This window comes from Pleurodeles waltl, chromosome 4_1, assembly GCF_031143425.1.
Source record: "Pleurodeles waltl isolate 20211129_DDA chromosome 4_1, aPleWal1.hap1.20221129, whole genome shotgun sequence".
Classification (NCBI taxonomy): domain Eukaryota; kingdom Metazoa; phylum Chordata; class Amphibia; order Caudata; family Salamandridae; genus Pleurodeles; species Pleurodeles waltl.
Window position 1 is genome coordinate 521,358,588 of NC_090442.1, and position 21,604 is coordinate 521,380,191.

At 44.8% G+C, this 21,604-nt stretch overlaps 1 protein-coding gene across 7 annotated transcripts in view; it reads right to left on the reverse strand.

The window, feature by feature from the left end:
• Positions 1-999: 999 nt before the first annotated feature.
• The window catches only part of PPHLN1 (periphilin 1), a 427,069-nt gene continuing 406,464 nt past the window's right edge, over positions 1,000-21,604 (reverse strand). For 6 of the 7 annotated variants that reach the window (XM_069228844.1, XM_069228840.1, XM_069228838.1 and 3 more), the window contains one exon: positions 1,000-1,852. In XM_069228844.1, coding sequence (XP_069084945.1) covers positions 1,658-1,852 — 195 coding nt within the window. In that variant the 3' untranslated portion in view covers positions 1,000-1,657. The remainder of the gene's footprint in view (positions 1,853-21,604) is intronic. The other variant, XM_069228842.1, reaches the window with a different exon arrangement.

Sequence of the window (21,604 nt, forward strand, 5' to 3'; positions counted from 1 at the left end):
GCTCCCTCGTCTTGTCTGCCGACAGATGGGGTGAAGTCAAAGAACGTTTTGCTTTCTTCTACTTCTTCTTGTGCCTCAGCTTACCCGATCATCCAGAGGACTTGGAGTGGGACGACGATGAAGGGGGACTCCGTGACCACTCCCAGGACCTTCTTCTCATCCGGGACCTCGACTTGCGCGAAGTCACGCTTTGGGCCACCATCAGCTTCAGGGACTGCTCCCTCAAAGCCTTTGGATGCATGTCCAAACACGCGGAGCATATCTTTGGGTCGTGGTCGCGCTCCAAACACCAAAGGCACACGAGGTGCGGCTCCGTCACAGACATCACCCGATGACAGGATCCCCAGGCTTCCGAGCTTGAACCCGGTCTTCCTAGATGACATCCTCGACACACCAGGAGTTGCACAACTCGAAAAAACGTTGACAAAAAGATGAAAAAGGCTAGTCATAAAATGACCGAGGGGTAGCTCTCCTTGGATCAGAGTTGACTGGTGTGGAAAGAAAAGAACTTATGTCAGCATGTAGGGATGGTGCAACATAGGTCCTGCAATGTCATGTGGAGAAGACGGAGCCAATCAACACTATCTATAGGCGCACAGGTGTACTGCTCTAGAAAAATCTCCAGATCCAGACTGACACATGTGGGAAATTCAAAAGGTAAGGAATTTGCAACTAGAAGTCTTTATCAGATATCAGAAGCACATGCGTTACCTGACAAATATTTGAGGATAAAACAAAAAGCTGTGGAATAACATTGTCTCCTATGTTACTAGGAAAAGCAAACAGCTCAGAGTAGGCAGTTGAGACAGACCCAATTAGCTGCTGACATAGGCACAGAGAACAGTATGAAGGGACTAAGTAACAAAAATGTCATAACCTGATCCTAAATTATGCTATTTAAATATACTTTATGATGTTTCAGGCATTGCCTGTGTACATCATGCCAGGCCAAGAAAAAATATATTTATTTTTTCCGTAAAATAAAGGATACACATAACGTTTCTTAGAAAACTTGAGTGCCAACTTTATTTGTACTTTGCACAACATTTTGAGGAAGATTTTCTAATATCACCCAACTACAACTGACACTTTTTAAGGACCCTCATAAAAAGTAGGGTAACATTTCAATCTCATGGATTTCTACAAAAGAAACCCTATATAAAGCAACTTAAAAATTAACTTAACTACTCATTTTAAAATATCTTAAATGACCTCAAAAGTTTTCCTTTTAATCTATAAAACTGCCAGCACCCACATTTTGAGGGGATAAATAGCAGTTTTGTTTACGTGCAATAAAAAAGACAGAATCCACTACAGCAAACACTGAAAATGCAAAGAAAATTCAAATCAGGTGAGATAATTCTCGATGATATGCTGTACAATTTTTCAAATTGTTAGTATTTATTTCTACATTATTTTATGCTGAAACAAATATGTAAGCGGATCAAAAATGTCTGCAAAATACAATAAAGTGACCTACAGAACAGATGGTGGAAAAGTCGTTTTCTGTTTTTTCTAGGAAAATCTGTAGAAAGTTGGGATGACTTCAGCAATTGTTTTCATTTCTTCCACACAAGGTGTTTTTTAATGGTTTAAGTTTGGTCCTGTGCCTTGGATAACTAAAAACACACTCCTTACGCTTGGTTTGAAAACCTTTCTAAAAGATTTCTGTAAAATCTTGGCTGGCAGCATCGTACTCCGCTATGAAATTTTTGAGTTCATCAATGCATCTCTCGCCAATCTCGCTCAAATTTTCCTTCAGGGCAAACTGAACAGACTTTTCAAGCGAGGGGTCTTTTTCAATCAACATCTTCACCACCATTCCAAATGTTTCACAATCCTGTCGATACACCTGCAATGGAATCAAATAAATAAATCATTGTTAAGTTAGCAGAATTGGCTGTGCATGCGGCAAGGGATCACAAGACGTCTTTATTGAATGTTCTCCTTTTTTATAACACTACAATGATAAAAAAAACTATTATTTGATCTATGTTCTCGTGCACTTATCGTCTTTACAAACAGAATTAAATGAACTCGACGTATTAGAGAATTTCCTAAGCTGGTTTTACATCCAATGATTGTGCACAACCACTGTGTAAGTGTGTGTCAGTACGGTACATCATCCATAACTTTCAATTATAGAATACCCTTGCAAATGCACTGTTTTGAAGCTCCGAAAAGCTTTGCTGTACGAAAATTCAAGATTCAAATGAGTTACATCAGATCACTCTCTAAGCACATTATGCCGATAGTGTGCTTTAATGAGGCAAATAGTACTGCAATTAACAGATTTTTAATCTTCCTAAACTTCTTGCGGTCGTCACTCAGTTTCAAATAATATTTTTCGCCAAGATAGAACACACAACTGTCCTACAGTGACGACGGAACATTTCTTGTTACATTACGGTTGTCTATTCTAGGACTTTTCATTGTGGGGATTCCACTGACACCCACTGTGACATGCAACGGAGCCAGCCCTAGCCAAGCCGTCCTGCGAGAATCAGACCATATGTGCACTCTTCCAATTTCTCTACAGGCCATCTGCTGCAATATGTATCTAAAGGCGCCTGTGATGAGTTCTTGAAGACAATGATGTGCAGAAAAAGTACAGGTAAGAAAGGAGCATTTATTAATGTCAGAACACTAAAGATAATAAGTGTCAACATCACTCAGATGTTTGCATGAGCGCTATCGGATAACTATTATACAGGGACATTCATATACTACTATAGATTTTCTTGAACATTAGACATAATACGTTTGCCAAAGGGACACAAAAATACATCACTGTTGAAAATATAATGCGCAAGAAGAACAAGCTACTCACCTTCAGTGATGTTATTTCTGACGGATACTCTAACCGCAGACTCCTCACCTTTAAAATATCCTTATGTGCCAGACTGGATCTAGAAGATTTTTCAGTATAGCTCCTGCACACCAGGTATGGCTCCACGTCGACTCTGCTGCCTCCTGGAATTGATGACTGGAGCCGCCTGTAGGTGCCACCCAAACATGCGGATGTCAGTTTCTTTATGGACATTGTCTGTGCCCTCGGACATGGAGAGCAAAAACTGATTGTTCGTGCCAGTGTGCAGATAACTAATTGGGGACTTTTCAGATAGAAAGGAGTCCATTCCACAGAAAAGAGAGGTGGGAGACCTGTGAGGAATCTGCAGCTAGATAGACTATCCACCAGAAATAACATTGCAGAAGGCAAATAACTTGTTCTTCTGGTGGATATTTATAAACACAGATTACAAAGCTTTATAATAGATACTAAGGCAGTACCTCCCTGTAGCGGGCCTGCAAAATGACTCAGACCAAAATGTCCTTCAAGAATCAACTGTCAAAATGCCCTTCAAGTCGGATCTGGCTGTCAAGGCAGTAGTGCTTCATGGATGTGTAGACTGATACACATGTTGCAGCCTGACAAATATCCAGGACGGGCACAGCGTACTAATGCAGTGGTGGCATCATTCGCCCTGGTGGAATGGGCCATCAATCTGTAGTCCATTTTTTGTCCATCGCAAAGCAAGTTTCAAATAACAGGACTATCCAGCAGGACAGTCTGTTTCTACACCGCTTTACATTTCTTTGCCATTGAGAACTCAATAAAGAGCAGAACATCCAGCTAAAGACCTTTAGTACGATCATCGTAAAAGCTGAGGGCTCTTTTAAAGTCCAAACGATAGAGTCTCTCACAGCCTCTTTTGAGGAGTAAGTCAGAGCAAAGAATGTTAGAAGAGTAAAGGTTTGTCTGACATGAAAGGAAGTTACAACGTTCGCAGGAAATGCTGCTATAGTCCTCAGCACCATTTTGTCTGGACAGAAGGTGGTCTTGTGCTGCTTTACTGGCAAAGCTGGTAGCTCACATGACAAACAGAGGTTATTGAAAAAGACCGTCTTCAGGGTCAGGAGATCTAGGGAACATCTGTGCAATAGCTCAAAAGAAGTACAAATAATGAAAGTAAAAGCCAAATTAAGATCCTACTGTGGCATCACAAAAGGTTTAGGAGGAAACATGTGGACAATACCTTTGAGAAAATGCATCACAACAGGTGATTTCAACAGGGATCGTTGGTACGGTGACCGGCCACTGGAAGTAACATACCCAACAGTTCAGCTTACAACAGCTTTGAATTGGCTTTGAGCCACACCAAGCCGCAAACATTTGATTTTGTAGAAAGACGCCTACCTGCTGGATGACATCAACTACTTCGAGAGGTAAATTGAATAGTCAACTGCTGCTGTTCAATACCCACACACAGAACTGTAGATTGAGTAGGCCTGGGTGTAAGAACCTTCCCTGCTGCTGAGGCAATGATCCTCCCAAGGCAGCAGTCTGATTGGAAGACAGATGCTTATGCCCAGCAATTCCAGCTAACATACTGTCCTGGCCCAATTCGGAGCCACTAGTATGACTTGACCTTCTTAAGAACTCTGGGTATTGTGGGTGGAACTCGGAACGCAGTCCTGGATCCGGGCCTTGACATCACAGGCCCCCTGTCTGATGCCCGTCATAGACGCTCTGTATCCCTCAACAAATGGTTGACGAACACTGGTTTTTGTGACGTGTGGCAGATATGGCAACCTCGCCACCTGCAATACACCCACACCTCTGCCGCATACCACACTCAGGCACATATAGACACGCTCCTTATGCCTGCCACCGAACTTTTCCTTTTTACCCAAGACCAGATACTTGCCTACGGCCTCTCCGATCATGCCCTGATCTTTCTGGCCACCTTAATCAGAGTTGAAAACCTATGTGGAGTATCAATGCGTGGTTCTTACAAGATGAGACCTACTCTTCTGGCCTCTGCAAAGAGATTGAACACTGCTTCTGAGATAATGAGGGAACAGTTCAACCAATATCACACTCTGGGCGACTGGCAAACCTAAACTCCTTCTACGAAGACAAGAGAAACAGACACACTTACAGTCTCTTGAGGCCTAGGCACTCCAGGTGGAGCGTAAACTGGTTGGGATGGGAGAAGAGACAACTAAACGCACCCTAGAGATGGTGAGACAGGAGATCAGAACCCACTCCTTAGAAGAGGCGAAGCAAATCTGGTGGGCATCCCAGGCTCGGATCTATGGTTGGGGAAATAAGAACAGTAAGCTCTTTTACTGGAGGGCAAACAGACCAAAGATGGGAAGGGTAATCCCTGAGATAATGGATGCATCCGGGGCGGTCTACACGCCCCCCCAGGTCATAGCATCTATATTTGCACAGTACTATGCCGTTCTATACACAGTGGTGCCCAGACCCACCACTGAACAACAGATGCCACTACTAAATGAAATAGAAATGCCCACTCCCCCTAACCCACATTAGTAAAAGTCTAGACGACCCCATAACCATAAAAGAAATCTGGGAAGCTATTACAAACCTGATGCAGCGCAAAACCACTGGCCCAGATGGGTATGCGGGAGAATACTACTCTAAATTTCAGGACATACTGCTACCTCAACTCCATGGTCTCTACAAAGAAGCTCTGGAGAGGGGCACCCTTCCTCACGACTTAGATCGGGCTACTATAGTGGTACTTCCTACGTCCCCCCCCACGCCCTGTGCAGACTATCAGCCAATATTTTTTATTAGTGAAATTAAAATCTATGCCAACATACTAACCACTCGTCTAAAGACAGTTTTACACCACCTGATTCATCCATCAGCACTAGACATTGCCTGCAAAGGCTACATGTCACTCTGGCACATAAGCTTACACTCCCCTCCCCACTGGCTCAAAAAAGCATTCGACAAAGTAGACTGGGGCTACCTGGATCTCGTTCTTAGGTAAGCGTGCCTGGGGCACCCTTTTCGACACATGATCCAACTACTATACCAAACACTGACAGCCCATGTCCTAGTGAATGGGATGCTTTCGGAGGCCTTTCCCGTCACGAGGAGTACAAGGCAGGGTTGTCCCCTATCTCGTCTTCTCTTTGCCCTAGCCATAGAACCATTCGCACAAATGATTCGCCAAGACGCCTTCCTGGAAGGTTGGTAATGGGTGGGAAGACAGGAGGACCGCATCGTGCACTATGCTGATGATGTGCTGCTTTACCGGTCGCGGTCGACGAGGAGTGGACCTAGGTGTCTTCAGCTGCTGCGCATATTTGGTGAGGCCTCTGGGTGAACCATAAGAAATCTCTCCTGGTCTTGCTTTCGGATTCCTGTGATTTCATCGACTGGCAATCGAACATTCCCATCTGGCATTGAAGCTTTACCTACCTCGGCATGAAACTGGCACTCAACCCGACTATGACGTGGGCCCTTAAACTTACCCCTCTTACCCACAGTTTGAAGGAGGAACTGGGGAAATGGCAAACACTGCTGCTGAACATCATGGGCAGAATAGCACTCTATAAAATACTAATTCTGCCCTGCTTCCTTTAAATCCATCAAAATCTCCTCCTCCAGCTCTCTCGGCACTGGTTCCAGGAGGTGGATGCAATGGCTCGCTCCTTCATATGGCATAGCGGCAGACAGCCCCTATCCTGTGAAACATGCCAGCGTGGTGTATATGATGGTGGACTAGCTATGTCCAATTTATATTTTTATTATCTAGCCACTCAGGTACTCGCAGTCAACGAATGGCTCAATGGGGGATGGGATGATCCAACCTACTGCCTGGAATTCTCTGCAATGGGTTTCTCACATCTTATGGATCTGCTCTACGGAAGTCCCATCCCCAGTACCACACCAGAAGTCACAAGCCAGGTCCTTTATGGTTGGCGCACAACTGAAAGACTGACAGGGTGGTGGGGTAGGACCACCTAGCATACCCCTTCATGGCGGGGAACATGGCTGCGGGAGGTTGCAAATCTAGACGGCTTTTCACAGTGGGACGCTATAGGCCTCACGGTGGTGGGAGATGTCTGGGAGGGCACACACATGATGTATTTTCAAAAACTACAAGAAACATATGCACTGACTCAGACACAATTCTATAAGTTTTTAAAACTGAGCATGCACTGACGGCACATATTAGCAGTGATACCCCCATACCTGAATTTAGCCCTATGGAGGCCAAAGTAAGGATGGGGGTTCTGGGAGCCAGGGGGATCTCACAGATATATAATTCCCTCCTACTGGTCCTGCTGGGAGGCCTGGGACAGCCCACTAGATGATGAGAACTGGTGGGACGCACTGATGGCGCCGCAAGTCATCGCACTCTCTGCCAGATTATGAATGGTGCAAATGTACTAGCTACATTGTGCCTATCTAACCCTAGCTAGGCTTTACTGTGCCAGGCTCCGGCTGAACCCTAAATGCAACAGATGTCCCTACTCACCGGTCGACTTTTTCCATGCAGGCTGGCCCTGCCCCAATATTCAGAGGGCATGGACACAAATCCTAAACAAACTCTCTACGCTGTTGAATCTCACCCTGGAACCCTTCCCCAAGATGGTCCTGCTGGGGGTGATGGAGGGCACTGGAGGCTCTCCAGCAATTTGAACATTTTTGGACATGGCCCAACTTACAGCGAAAAGCGACATTGCCGGGCCTGGGCGTCCAAGACACCCCCGCCCCCTCACTGCAACAATGGAGGAGAGGGATGGACTGGTGCGCCCAATTGGAGAGACCCATATATCAAGCGAGAGGCTGTTTGGGTAAATATACCAAGATCTGGGCTGCATGGCTAGGTCCTGCCTGAGCAAGAAACCATTGCTTTGTCCATGTACCAAATGGGTCTAGTAAACTGTAAATCTATATTTGAATGTGACATTGAAATATGCTCCCCTGCATGTGGCATGTTGTTGTGTATACAAATTAATAAAGTTGGTTATAAAAAAAAAAAGAACTCTGGGTGGGAGAGGTAGCAGCAGGAATGCATACAGGAGTCCTGTACTCCACTCTAGGCAGAATTCATCTCAGAGGGACAGCATTCTTGGGAGCTCCAACCCGCGAAAGCGCTGACAATACATGTTCACGCCACTGGCAAGGTGATCAAGCTAGTGCTCTACTTGTTGCCGGAAGATGCCCTGTGCCACCTATAGTTGTAGCTGCCATTCATGATTCGCTAGGTGTCGCTGGCTGAGTTAGTCTGCCCTGGTGTTTAACGCTCCCACCCTGTGGTGAATGATCAGGGAGATACCCTAATGATTCAGGCAAGTCCAGAAGAGCATGGCCTCTTGACACTGAGTGCACGACTCCACTTCTCCCTGCCAGTTGCAATACCACATAGTGGTGGTGTTGTCTATGAGGACCTGAACCAGCCTCCCCTTGATGGATGGCAGGAAGGCGTTCAAAGAAAAGTGAGTGGACTGCAAATCCAGCTGGTTGATGTGGAGGTGGGTCTTCACTGGAGACCAGAGTCCTCTGAACTCTAGCTCTCCCTGATGACTTCCCCAAACCAGCAGTGATGCATCCGTCATCACCGTCAGATATGGGTGGGGTACCAATACTGGTTTGCCACTGGTCCAACTTTGTTGAACAGCCACCACTGCTGATCTTTTGCAGTCTTCTCTGTAACCGGAATAGAGTCCGACAGCATCCCTTGGTGCTGGGCTCATTGAGACTTCAGATCCCACTGCAGAGTCCGCCTATGCTACCTGGCATAGCTGACAAGCAGAATGCATGAGGCCAGTTGGCAATGTAGCCTCAGATTCATCTTCACTGAGACCCAGGACAAAGACAAACATCAGGATCATAACCTGAATGGCTTGAACTCGTTCTGGAGGGAAGGCCCAAAAGTGCACCACATCTAGCATGACTCACATGAAAGGGAGCCTCTGCGGACGAGTCAGGTGACACTTTAGCGTGCGGAATGTGAACCCCAAGGATGTAAGGAGGTTCACTATCGTCTGGAGGTGGCCACAAGTGACTGTGGTAAGCCTGCTTTGAATAGCCAGTCATCAAGCCAGGGGAAGCCTGACACCCCCAAACTTCAAAGGTAGGCTACAACCAGCTACAACTGGCTTGTGAATAGGGAAAGACTGAGGGAGTATGCAGTAGTTCTAGTCTCTATAAAGCACTTAAGGCCAGAGTGGGCCTTCTTGCCAGAGGCAAAAGGCATATTTATGAGTGATGCTTGAACACTGCACAAAAAGCCGCTGGATCACACAAGCATGCGGTGCCAGAGCACCACACTAGTGCTGAATGCTCTGCCTAAGCAGTCTGGTGTGTCCATGCCTGACCAGATGATGTACTTTGCTTCATCCTGGCCATCTCGAATGGTACATGTCAAATTCTCACAAAATTCTTCCAGGACTGTTCAAAAGACCTCAGTGTCCAAGTCCCATTATGCATGGGAGTCCTTTCCAGGCAAACAACTGGCATTGCCTGACCGGAGGACGAGGCTAGTGAAAGAAGACATCCTCTTCCCAAACGCCTTAATTATTTTCAACTCTGGTGGAGTAGTGGGAAAAGAAGTGAGGTAACCCTGCTAGTGTAGGCCTGAACTATCAGGCTCTCAGGAATAGGGTGCTGTATTAGGAAGGTAGACAAACACAAATGGTGGATAGAAAGCAGAACCAATCAAACCTTCACCCCCAGTCACAGATCTGGGTTTAATCCATCAATTCTTTTGCTCACCATGCCACCCCAGTTTGGACCCAATCATATGCAAATCAGTCTTGACCCTGTTCCCCATGGGAACAGTCCAGCCCGAATAGGGTCAAGACTGATTTGCATATGGCTGGGTCCAAACTGGAACGGCATGGGTAGCAAAAAAACTATGGATTTAGGCTCAGACCTCTGTACTGGGGGTGAATGTTTGACATTGTTCAGCATTCCGTCCATCACTTGTTCTTTTTACATTTGTTGCCCCAAGTTGGAAGGGTATGCCCACACGTGGGTCCCTTGCTCCCCATGCCACTGGAGTCAAGCTAGCCTGGCTGATGATGGGTGATACCCTGAAACCGGTCGTGGGATGTTTGTTTCCATTCCAGGGAGGACCTGGCTTGGCAGCTCGGGCTGGACTGTTCCCGTGGGGAACAGGGTCAAGGCTGATTTGCATATGGCTGGGTCTAAACTGGAATGGCATTGGTAGCAAAAACATTGATGGATTTAGGCCCAGATCTCTGTACTGGGGGTGAATGTTTGACATTGTTCAGCATTCCATCCATCACTTGTTCTTTTTGTAATAGGAAGGTAGGCTCATCTGGAGTGGATCTGTGATAACGTGTTACCTGTATACAGATGGGAAAGAGTAGGGTTTGGTCCCAATGCCCATGAGTGTGCCGGTCAGGGACTCATTGAATGGTAGAAGGGGTGCAGATGAGAACTGTCCAGGCTGTGACACTCCTGCGAGGGCATTGGTTTATACATCAGCGGAAGGCAATTGTAGAACTAATAAATTAAAGCAAATTAAAGCAAAAAAGTACACTGTTCCACAAGGAAAACCTGGTAGAATACCAGGGGCGATCCAAATTTTTCAGGAGCAAGAACCCTCATGCATCACATTGGATGACTGGCTTCATCATTGGGAAAGCTCCTCGCCAGGCTGGTACTGCAATGCCTGACGGGCTCCCCTAAACGGGGTGCTCTTAACCAAATTGCTCGGATAGTAGCGAAATGAAAAAGATAGATAAGTGGTTATCAAGTAGGTACCCAAACCTTAGTACCCAAGCAATGGAGAGAAAAAAACAAAAAACTGGCGAGGAGCTTTCCCAATGATGAAGCCAGTCATCCAGTGTGATGCATGAGGGTTCCTGCTCCTGAAAAATTTGGATCGCCCCTGGTATTCTACCAGGTTTTCCTTGTGGAACAGTGTACTTTTTTGCTTTAATGGTTCTATTGGGAGGTTGTACACTGGACCATTAATCTCCCTGGTCCCTACTCATTTAATTTTTCAATTGTAGAACTAAGACTTCGGATCCCCCCGTCATAACAGCCATGGTGAATGAAGGAGGCTCGTCAATGGAAGTGCCAGCAGGGAGACTAGCCCCGTGTCAGGAGAAATATCCAGCCCACTGGCCTCTAGTAGATCCATATAAAAATTATCATCATATCATAGGGAGAATTCATTCCCACCCTCATCACCAAAAGATGGCTGGCTCGGGTCAGCATCAGACCTGGACAGTTGTTGGAGCATTGCCCATGCTATGCAGCATGGCTAAAGAATCATTTACATTTAAGAAAGATTATGACACATTTGCCTAAAGAATAATTTAAATTTAAAAAAGATTATGATACATCTGCCTGCATCATTTTGTAAGTGAACACACCAAGCATTTGTGCTCCTACAAAATTAGGCAGCCAATTGTTTCTTTCTTTCAATTCCTGATTCAAGTCAGGTTGGAGGGAAGCCACACGGGGACAGAAGCAACATGGGGTGCACAGAAATATTGGAGTTGAAAGCCACATGAAGGTGTGAGTGGGGGAAGCAACCACAGGGGCTTGGGTGGGGGAAACAGCACTGTGGGCGAGAAGCAGAAAAAATGAATGGGCGAGACAGAAACTTGGCGCTTGAGGAGAAAGCAAATGGGCAAGAGAGAGATGGAGTTGGGTTGAGAAGCACACAGACGAAAAAGGCAAATAGGGGGAGAAGCACCCACAGAGAGCAACACAGAGGGGAAAGAGCAGCACACTAAGGAGACAAGTGGAAAAAACATGCACTCTTGTTGCGCACTTAAAACAAAAAAGCAGCTCTCTAAAACAGAGAAGTGGAAGGACACAAGTGAACTGGACACAAGTTGGTAATGATTTCAAGTGAAGGACAGACAAATAATGGTCAAGGAAAGTCAGTGAATGAGAAGCAGGCACATGACAGTGACAGTAAAGCCAACTAATAGTAAGGAATGTGCAGGCTGCAAGCCCTTTAAATTCTTAGTAAGCCCGCAATATGTCTTCAGCAACAGACCTTCAAAAGACAGCTGGAAAAGAAGGGCCTGGACTGCACTGCATTCATGCTCATGCAAATGTTTTCGACTGCATAGCGGTGTTGATGCAAGCTCCTCTTCTTGGCATCCACCGGTTTTCTACATCCATTGTGAATAGGGCAGGGTACGGTGTTAAATGGCACGCTAGCATGCAAAGTCTCAGCTATTATTTTACATATTTGGGGGGAGGGGGAGCTACGCTTGTGTTCCTAGACCTAAACAAAAAGGCACGTGGAATTGCGTGCGCCGAACAAGTTCCACAGTAGAATTTATTCTGTGCAACATATGCTACAGGGGGTGAGTAGTACAGACGCAATACATTATTGGATAAAACCTGCATCAGGGGACTTTAAACAGTTACCACTTCTCTCTTTCCAGACTGACGCTGCATGTACTAAGAATAACGCAACAGAAATTTCGAAAGCATGATGTAACTAACAAGTAATTATTTTGCATATGGTAATACAGGGAGTGCAGAATTATTAGGCAAGTTGTATTTTTGAGGATTAATTTTATTATTGAACAACAACCATGTTCTCAATGAACCCAAAAAACTCATTAATATCAAAGCTGAATATTTTTGGAAGTAGTTTTTAGTTTGTTTTTAGTTTTAGCTATGTTAGGGGGATATCTGTGTGTGCAGGTGACTATTACTGTGCATAATTATTAGGCAACTTAACAAAAAAAAAATATATACCCATTTCAATTATTTATTATTACCAGTGAAACCAATATAACATCTCAACATTCACAAATATACATTTCTGACATTCAAAAACAAAACAAAAACAAATCAGTGACCAATATAGCCACCTTTCTTTGCAAGGACACTCAAAAGCCTGCCATCCATGGATTCTGTCAGTGTTTTGATCTGTTCACCATCAACATTGCGTGCAGCAGCAACCACAGCCTCCCAGACACTGTTCAGAGAGGTGTACTGTTTTCCCTCCTTGTAAATCTCACATTTGATGATGGACCACAGTTTCTCAATGGGGTTCAGATCAGGTGAACAAGGAGGCCATGTCATTAGATTTCCTTCTTTTATACCCTTTCTTGCCAGCCACGCTGTGGAGTACTTGGACGGGTGTGATGGAGCATTGTCCTGCATGAAAATCATGTTTTTCTTGAAGGATGCAGACTTCTTCCTGTACCACTGCTTGAAGAAGGTGTCTTCCAGGAACTGGCAGTAGGACTGGGAGTTGAGCTTGACTCCATCCTCAACCCGAAAAGGCCCCACAAGCTCATCTTTGATGATACCAGCCCAAACCAGTACTCCACCTCCATCTTGCTGGCGTCTGAGTCGGACTGGAGCTCTCTGCCCTTTACCAATCCAGCCACGGGCCCATCCATCTGGCCCATCAAGACTCACTCTCATTTCATCAGTCCATAAAACCTTAGAAAAATCAGTCTTGAGATATTTATTGGCCCAGTCTTGACGTTTCAGCTTGTGTGTCTTGTTCAGTGGTGGTCGTCTTTCAGCCTTTCTTACCTTGGCCATGTCTCTAAGTATTGCACACCTTGTGCTTTTGGGCACTCCAGTGATGTTGCAGCTCTGAAATGTGGCCAAACTGGTGGCAAGTGGCATCGTGGCAGCTGCACGCTTGACTTTTCTCAGTTCATGGGCAGTTATTTTGCGCCTTGGTTTTTCCACACGCTTCTTGCGACCCTGTTGACTATTTTGAATGAAACGCTTGATTGTTCGATGATCACGCTTCAGAAGCTTTGCAATTTTAAGAGTGCTGCATCCCTCTGCAAGATATCTCACTATTTTTGACTTTTCTGAGCCTGTCAAGTCCTTCTTTTGACCCATTTTGCCAAAGGAAAGGAAGTTGCCTAATAATTATGCACACCTGATATAGGATGTTGATGTCATTAGACCACACCCCTTCTCATTACAGAGATGCACATCACCTAATATGCTTAATTGGTAGTAGGCTTTCGAGCCTATACAGCTTGGAGTAAGACAACATGCATAAAGAGGATGATGTGGTCAAAATACTCATTTGCCTAATAATTCTGCACTCCCTGTATATACGGAAAGCGAAACATCATTAGAAGCATTAAGAGTCTGAACTTGGCGCCCATCACAGAATACCAGGGTTTCTGATTACACTTGACACCTAGTCTTTGCCGCCTCCTCCCACAACCCTACACTTCCTGGCTCTTTATCGTACTCTAGCCGATCCCTTACTCACTGACGTGCTTCCCTTTGTCACGGTTTTCCCTTCTACCTTCTTTCTCTCTTTTCTACTTTGCCTCCCTTGCTCTAGGTAAAAGTAGGATGACGAAAAATACGTTCCAGTCCCCAAAAATGAGGGCCACTGCCTAACATCTGCGACGCCAGCACACATTAAGCACTTCATCTTTCTAACCAGGCAATTTAGAGGCCAAATCAGCTTCACACCCTAGAGGACACTGCATGATTCGGGAAAAACTGATGCTTCCCTTACACTCTTGCTCCTAAGCGCTTAGAACGCAAACATTTGCCAAGTCTATTGGTCGCACCGTAAAGATCTATTGGCTTTGCCAGCGCCTTTTGGCGATGCACTAAACCATCGTCATTTCATAAGGAGGTGCATGTGCAAGCCTGTGAAATGACACAGGCTGCATTTTGTTTTATTTAGCGATCCAAGATGGACTGGTAAATATAAAAAATATATTATTTGAGTACCGCAAAAGAACGTCTTTGTGCGGTGAGGGGATGGGTGTGGGGAAGACGTGAGTTTGGGGTGCGAGGATACAAAATAAAAAGGAAGCCGGATGTGAGGAAGACAGGAATAGAAGCACTTGAGGGAGAGAGCAACACGGGAGCACAGTGAGAAGCACAAGTGAGTCAGAGCAACAGTGAGCCTGGGGTGGGTATTTGGCGGGAAGAAACATCAGGAAGAGAGAATCGAAAAATGCGTACACTCATTACTCGTTACTTAGTGTAAAAGAAAAAAAAAAAGCTATTTCCTAAAAGTGAGCAGTGGAAAGATATAAGTTGGCTAAATAAAAGAATGCTAGAGAAGCTATGCTCCAGGCAAGGACAAACATAAGAAGAGAAAGACAAGCCATCAAATAAGACAAGCACATGAGGGTGACAATAAAGGCAACAACCAATGGTAAGAAAAGTTGTTGGGAAGCCCACAAAAGGTCATTCGCAACCAGATACCTAGTGCTGTCTGGTAGGCGAGACCTAAAAAGATTCTCATTTTCGACAGTTCACTCTAAAGTTGAGTCCTCAATGCTTTTATTCGAAATCTGTCATGGAAGCTTCACAGGCCGATTTTGAGCTAGCCAGCTCATAGAAGACGTTTGTGGCAGAGAATTGTTACATCTTCATAAGACTGCTAAACTGGAGAGAGATTGAGATAGACTATCCTAAACATCTGTACAGACCAGAATTCAAAATCTAGTCTTGTGTTTGGTAAGCCATTTCCTTGAAAACACATAGTAAACATTTGACTAAAATATTGGACAGGATTTTGTGCCAGTATAAAATGAAAACTCACTTTTACTCCTTTTCCTCACAGAATACTGTGCAATATTTTCATAATTTTAAATTCATAAAACCCAGTGGGTGACAAATCATATATACACAGTAGCCCCCGTTACCTCCACGAACCTCTTTGTATCCTTAATAAGAGGTAATCCCAGCTCAGTCAGAAAACTTAAGTTTAAAACGTGCTGCAGTGCGGACATGTTCACTGTGACAGGGCTGTATAAAGAGGGCAGCATTCTCCTGGTATTTTCAGTTTGCTTTGGGGGTCAGGGAGCTTAAAAAACAGCCGGCTAATGGACATTGACGTCAGGGTATGCGATTTGGATGTCTTATTCAATTAGAGAGGGGACTGATGGAGCAACTTGATTTGGAGGCTAGTAGTTGAGTATCTTGAACTAGCCTTTCTCCTTGTAACTGCACTGATAAAGACTCAGGAAGGAAAGACCCACATCAGAATACGACTAGGAAGGTCCTCAAGGAGCTAGTGTTTAGTGTGTCTTTTTTGGTGAGCCTTTATTCTTTTTCAGGGAAAGAGAACAGCAACTGCGTGGCTTTTTCATCTCCAATACCAGTGACGCTTGTGTTCCTGGAGCTAAACAAAAAGTGACGTCGAATTGCGTGCGATGAACACGTTCCACAGTAAAATTTCTTCTGTACAACATATGCTACTGGTGGTGAAAAGGTGATGAGTAGTACAGATGTGCCCAGTACCAGTGCTATGTTATTGGAGCATGGCAAGTGTTTCGTAGTCCAATATCAGAGCTCCTCCTGATGGACAGAGTTAAGCAGCCGATTGCCATAGAAATGTTGGCAGCCACTTGATAGAGGGAAACCCCTTGACTCATCTCATGTTTTTAGTTGTTTAAAAATGGCCAGATTTAGCAAGATGGGTGCCATAAAAAAGGTACACTGCCATGGAGGGGATTAATGATGTTCTCCCAAGACTAAGGGAAAACACAGGTGTTCATAGTTTCAATGTTCCTAACAGGCACTTAACTAAAACTATTTCAACTGAGACTCCAGGGTGGCTTGCAAGTTCACCAGTATATTGTGTGCTCTTGCAAGAAACGCGTGACAATTTCCACATTTCTGCACAATATATAGAACATAACCGCTAGGCCAGTTAGATTTCTCACAATACATAGCCCATCTTTCATTAACATGTAAAGCCACACTGCTACGCCATTCAGACACAATTAGCAATTTGTGAACTAACTTACTGACATTGCTTTACATACTGGTAAACTATGTGCATGCTTGCTTGGTAGATGTAGAAGCTGTCACTTCATTCATGGCATCCTGGCATAAAAAGCACAACTGCTCACATTAGGTCTTATCCGTCCTTGCACTCAATGCAGTTTGCCTAACATCTCACATCACATCCAGCTAGTGGGGGCTGGCAGCTGGAGTGTACTGCATGTCACTGCAGCAGATTTAGCACGCACAGCAGCTTCTTCGCCACACTGCCTGCAGCCAGCTGGAAACACAGCTTCCACACAGAGGTGCACAATATGCACACATATTTTACAGCTCTGTGCTACCAGGGTCCTGTTTTTTACAACCTCTAGTGTGCCACAACTCAGCATAGGAGATGGACTGGGGTTGCAGTCCCTTAACGCTGCACCACCCCGCGCAGAAAATGTCAAATACCCAGATGACCAGACATCATTCCTTTCCTTTCTCATTAGTGGTTGCATGGATTGGACGCGGAATTACGCAATTTTGGTGAAGGGGTTCTTCATTCACAATGTCTTGAATTTTTAACTGTTAAACTCAATGGAAGTGCTAGGGCTTTTGCAACGCTAGCTAATGTGTCTTTTCAGGGTTTTATGGGCCGAAATCTGTAACTCTGCTTTGGTATATTTCCACAGTAAGGATCGGGTCAATTAAGTGGGATTTGGAGATAATATCCAGATTAATTTCGGGTTAGTGGAGGCTTGGTTGAGCTGAGGACGGTGAATACCTGGCCTCTTCCCTCTTGGTGACAACCAGTTAGACCGGGTGGGATCGCATTCCAGTAAATGAAGTTTCCTGGCTCAGGAGAGACGCACCCCTAATTAAGGACTGGGAAGAGAAAGGCTAGGGCTGTCGGTATGTTATCTTGGCATAAACCTTTGTCGCTCATAACCTTACTGTACAAGCAATAAAAGTATTTTATACTAAAAATTCTATTATGCTGACAGTACCTAATGATTTTGTACAGCACCTTAGTTTTGTAAATTCAAGACCACCTGCGATTTGAAATTTGAATATTTATTTTTAGGCACCGGGAGTCTAGAAATAAAACCACCTATGTATCCAATACATTATAGCTTCCTTTTCAAAACATTAACTGCACAGCTGTCTGCTAGCTGGGTGGCTGCTGCAGACCTGCCTCCGGGGTTATGTACTCGGAGGGCCAAACCAGGGGGGCTAGTTATATATTGAATTTGGTGAGGCATAAATACCGGGCCCGATTAGGCGAGACCTACTTCTGCTGGTGGGTTTTAAAGTATTGGAAGAGTGGACAATTATGTGGTCATTACAGAGGGTAAGATGCCAGAGTGAGACATGGTTATGGCAGTGCGGTGGCAGGTGTTTTGGTGAATCCTGCCCCAAGAATATTTGGAAAACAAAATGGAGCTATAGTGTGTATTTCACACCCGTTTGCTAACAACTCGGTGGTCCTAAAAGGACTAATGAAATGTTTAACATCTCACAATGTGCCTAGCCCTGCTTATCCTCCGTGTTGCAGTTCACCCACACCAAGAACAGCTTGAGAAAATCGTGCATTTTGACACAGTTTGAACAAGCACTGGCAAAGCCAATAGGTCTTGTCGTTTGGACCTATTAGCTTTGCAATGCAGTTCGTTGAGGGTGTGTAGCATTGGCAAAAATAATCTTTTGAAGATGCTCTGCAGCATCGGCCCAAAAAAATAGACAATTACGCAGAAGGTGCCGACATGATGATGTATGCATACGCTTAGGAAATGACGAGAATTTGGAGTGGGGAAAGCACACAAGGAAAAAAAAACTAGTTAACACATGGATCCCCAAAAGTATGGCATTGAGGCTGTGATCAGTGAAAGGGATAAACAACAGAAGAGAAAGGAAGGAAAACCATTGAATAAGAAGAAAGCAATTAAGAGTGACAATAAAACTAACTAATAGAAACAGTGGGCGGGCTCTACTCCTACTGTAAGTTCTTGGTGTAGCCCACAAAATGTCTTTCACACTCAGTTAAAAGCTGTCTGGGGTGACTGGCCAAAAGAGCAACAGGGTGGGATGTGTCCTCTTATCCTGCGCCTGGGGGGCACTGCTGGGTTGAGGAGATGATGGTTAGCTACTGCTTAGATAGGGGCCCTTTCAGGCCTGGCATAAATCAAGACAGCAACTTATATGGTGTCTGGAGCACCCTCAGACCTCAGAGCGGTTTGTTAGGCATTACTGGTGCAGCTCCATTCTGGACATGGCAGTCAAGGCAGCAGTGGAGCACAACAGACCTAGGCGGGGGAGTCAAGGACCCAAGCCACGGCCTGCAGAGATGCTTGTATGAGTCCAGGTCTAGCAGACTTTGAAGTGAATATGAGGACCATGCAGAGAGTGGGGACGCTCATCCCAATTGCCAGGTACTCAGCGCTACCCTTGAGACAGGTAGAGACAGAGACACCTCATGCTTCCCAAAGAGACAACACAGATTTCTGACCTGCTCACAGGCCTGTTGTGGATGGGTAAAGATAAACTCTGTGTAGAACATGAAGATCTACCTTTGGACTACCTTAATGTCTCTGGACTGAAGCCTGCATCAGCGATATTAAGGGTCAGAATGGGCACTATAGGTTCTGTAATAAGTAAGTGAACCGTGCAGGAGAAACGCTATTGATTGAAGGAGGCTGAGATACAGTGCTTGGACCCACAATAACAGTCTTCTAGAGTGAGGAGAGGTCTTGACCATATAACCACATCAGCAGTCACATTACACTCGTGGCACTGAGGATGGGAGATGGTCTGAATAAATATCTCCACAGCAGAATAAAAGACGCTGGATATTATTTAAACGTCTGAGTGCCCCAGTCGCACCAACCGAAGCAAAACTGGTATTAGTGGCCTGGAGAGTCCTCGCCTTGGGAGCGACGGGAGGGTGTCTGTCCCTGGAGCACAGCAGGGGGAACCAGAGGAATCTCAGTTTCATGGCTTCCATAAGGGCCCCAGGGAAAAGCAAAAAAATCCAGTCTCAGGGTTAGGCTCACAACATTGGCGATACCTACAATGGATCAGCCCAACAAGGAGGGGCTACCCCCTTTGCCTGCTAGGGAGTGCAGCCTGACAAACACGTGGAGAAGAATGCTCTGCTAATAAGAGCCTTTATCGAGTCTCCTTAATCACAGTAATATGTGATTTAGGCAAAGAACTTGGATGTGAAACAAGACCTCAATGACATTGGCAATAGTGTCTGGTCTCGAAGACAGTAGCACTGCATGCAATGAAGAGGTGGCAATGCTAATACATGAAATTCTGACCATGAAGACCAACACCTGGATCTACAAGCACATGCAGGGGAAAATTTAGAATCGCTCCCACAGACAAAACAGGAATTTGTGGGGTCCCCTCCAATACAGAGAGGTCTGATAATTGAAAGATATGTAGAGCTTCTTCCAACATGTACTTTCTGTGAGTGAAAACACTCACATTGAACTGAACAGAGTGTATAGAACTAGCCACACCAGCAACAAAGGAGCTAACACCCCAAACATTAACATAGGCATTCATAACTTCATGTTGAAATAATATATCCTCTAAGCGACTAGAGCTATAGGACCTATTATCTTTTAAGGACAAAAATATCTCGGTTGTCACTCTCCAAAAGAACATGGAATTCAAACCATTAACTGATTCCCTGAGAGAGAGAAAGACATTAAATCATGGTGGGATCATGCATTACACTTAATCTTTTGAAAGAAAGATCAACTCATTCAATAATTGCATTTAGCTTCTCAGGCACTTCACATCCAAAACCTACCAGATGCAGGTGTACAATGGAAGGTTCTACAGACCAGCCTGATATCTTCTCACAAACAGTACATGACACAGTACAAGTGAGTGTCCAGATCTAAGAAAGATTTGAGACTGGACCAGGTGTCATTGCACAGAAAAGACAAGAGAGTACCTGATAAATTGATTGATGTAGAAAGCCCACAGGATGAATAGCTGATCAGAAAGTGATATAGGGTATCAGCAACTCTGGTGGGCCTCTGTGGTCTGGCCATCATCTATGGTTGTTATTAGGAGTATGGGACTGAGAATTGGTAAGGGATGGATAAGCCACAAATGAGACAAGCAAGATGGATCTTGGTTTCTTTGTTTCAGGTTTATCCCCAATAGAACTGTTGATCCTGCAAAGACTGGGTTTGCAAAGGGAAATGTTTTGTTGGTTGGGGTTAAAGTTTGTTTGCACACCCACAGAACAAATAGTTTCAATAATCTCATCCGCTTCTTTATCACAGCATAGCCAAAAAACGAGCATGCACTTAGCATTCTTGCAGATTAAGCACCTACGAGATAATGTAAAAAAATAAATAAAGGAATACAAGCATATTGCATATTGACCACCCCCACAGTCACAGAAAAAGTAATTAGCTTTAATGTTAGAAGCCTGAATAACCAGACGAAATGCTTAGCGGTGCTCTCTATGTTACGAAGGGCCGCATGTGATGTCTGTCTCATTCAAGAGCCTTGTCTCCACTCCACAGAGTGGCATCAGCTAAAGTCATGCTGGTTTCCTAGGCAATACCAGTCATAAGGACAAGCCAAAATAGAAGAGGTTACCATACTAATTTCTAAGAGTTTTCTTGGGGAGTTTGGGGAGAAGATGACCAAGGTGAGGGGCGGGGTGCTATCCTTCTGGGAGATGGTCGGGCTTGAGTCTAATAATAAGGGGCAGGAGCCACTCCTAAAACAAAAATTTCTTACATTTTGGCCAACAAAGCAACCCTGATAGGAAAAGACTTTAACCTGGATAATGGAAAAGATTGATCCAGCCAACGATTTGGGCAATTTGGAGCCTTCACTACAAATGGGGAGGGGGAGGGTGGCCTCAAGATGTTGGCCTGGGAGACATTTGGAGGGAATATCATCCTTCCATGCTGGACTGTATATTATTCTCAGCCTCACACCAAAGATTTGCAATGCTGGACCTAGGCACACCCTTCATACAAAAACACACACGTATTGGCAAAGCCAACAGGTTTTGCATGTGCAAAAGCTACCTGACTTTGTTAATGTTTGGCGTGGCTAGTGCTGACTGAG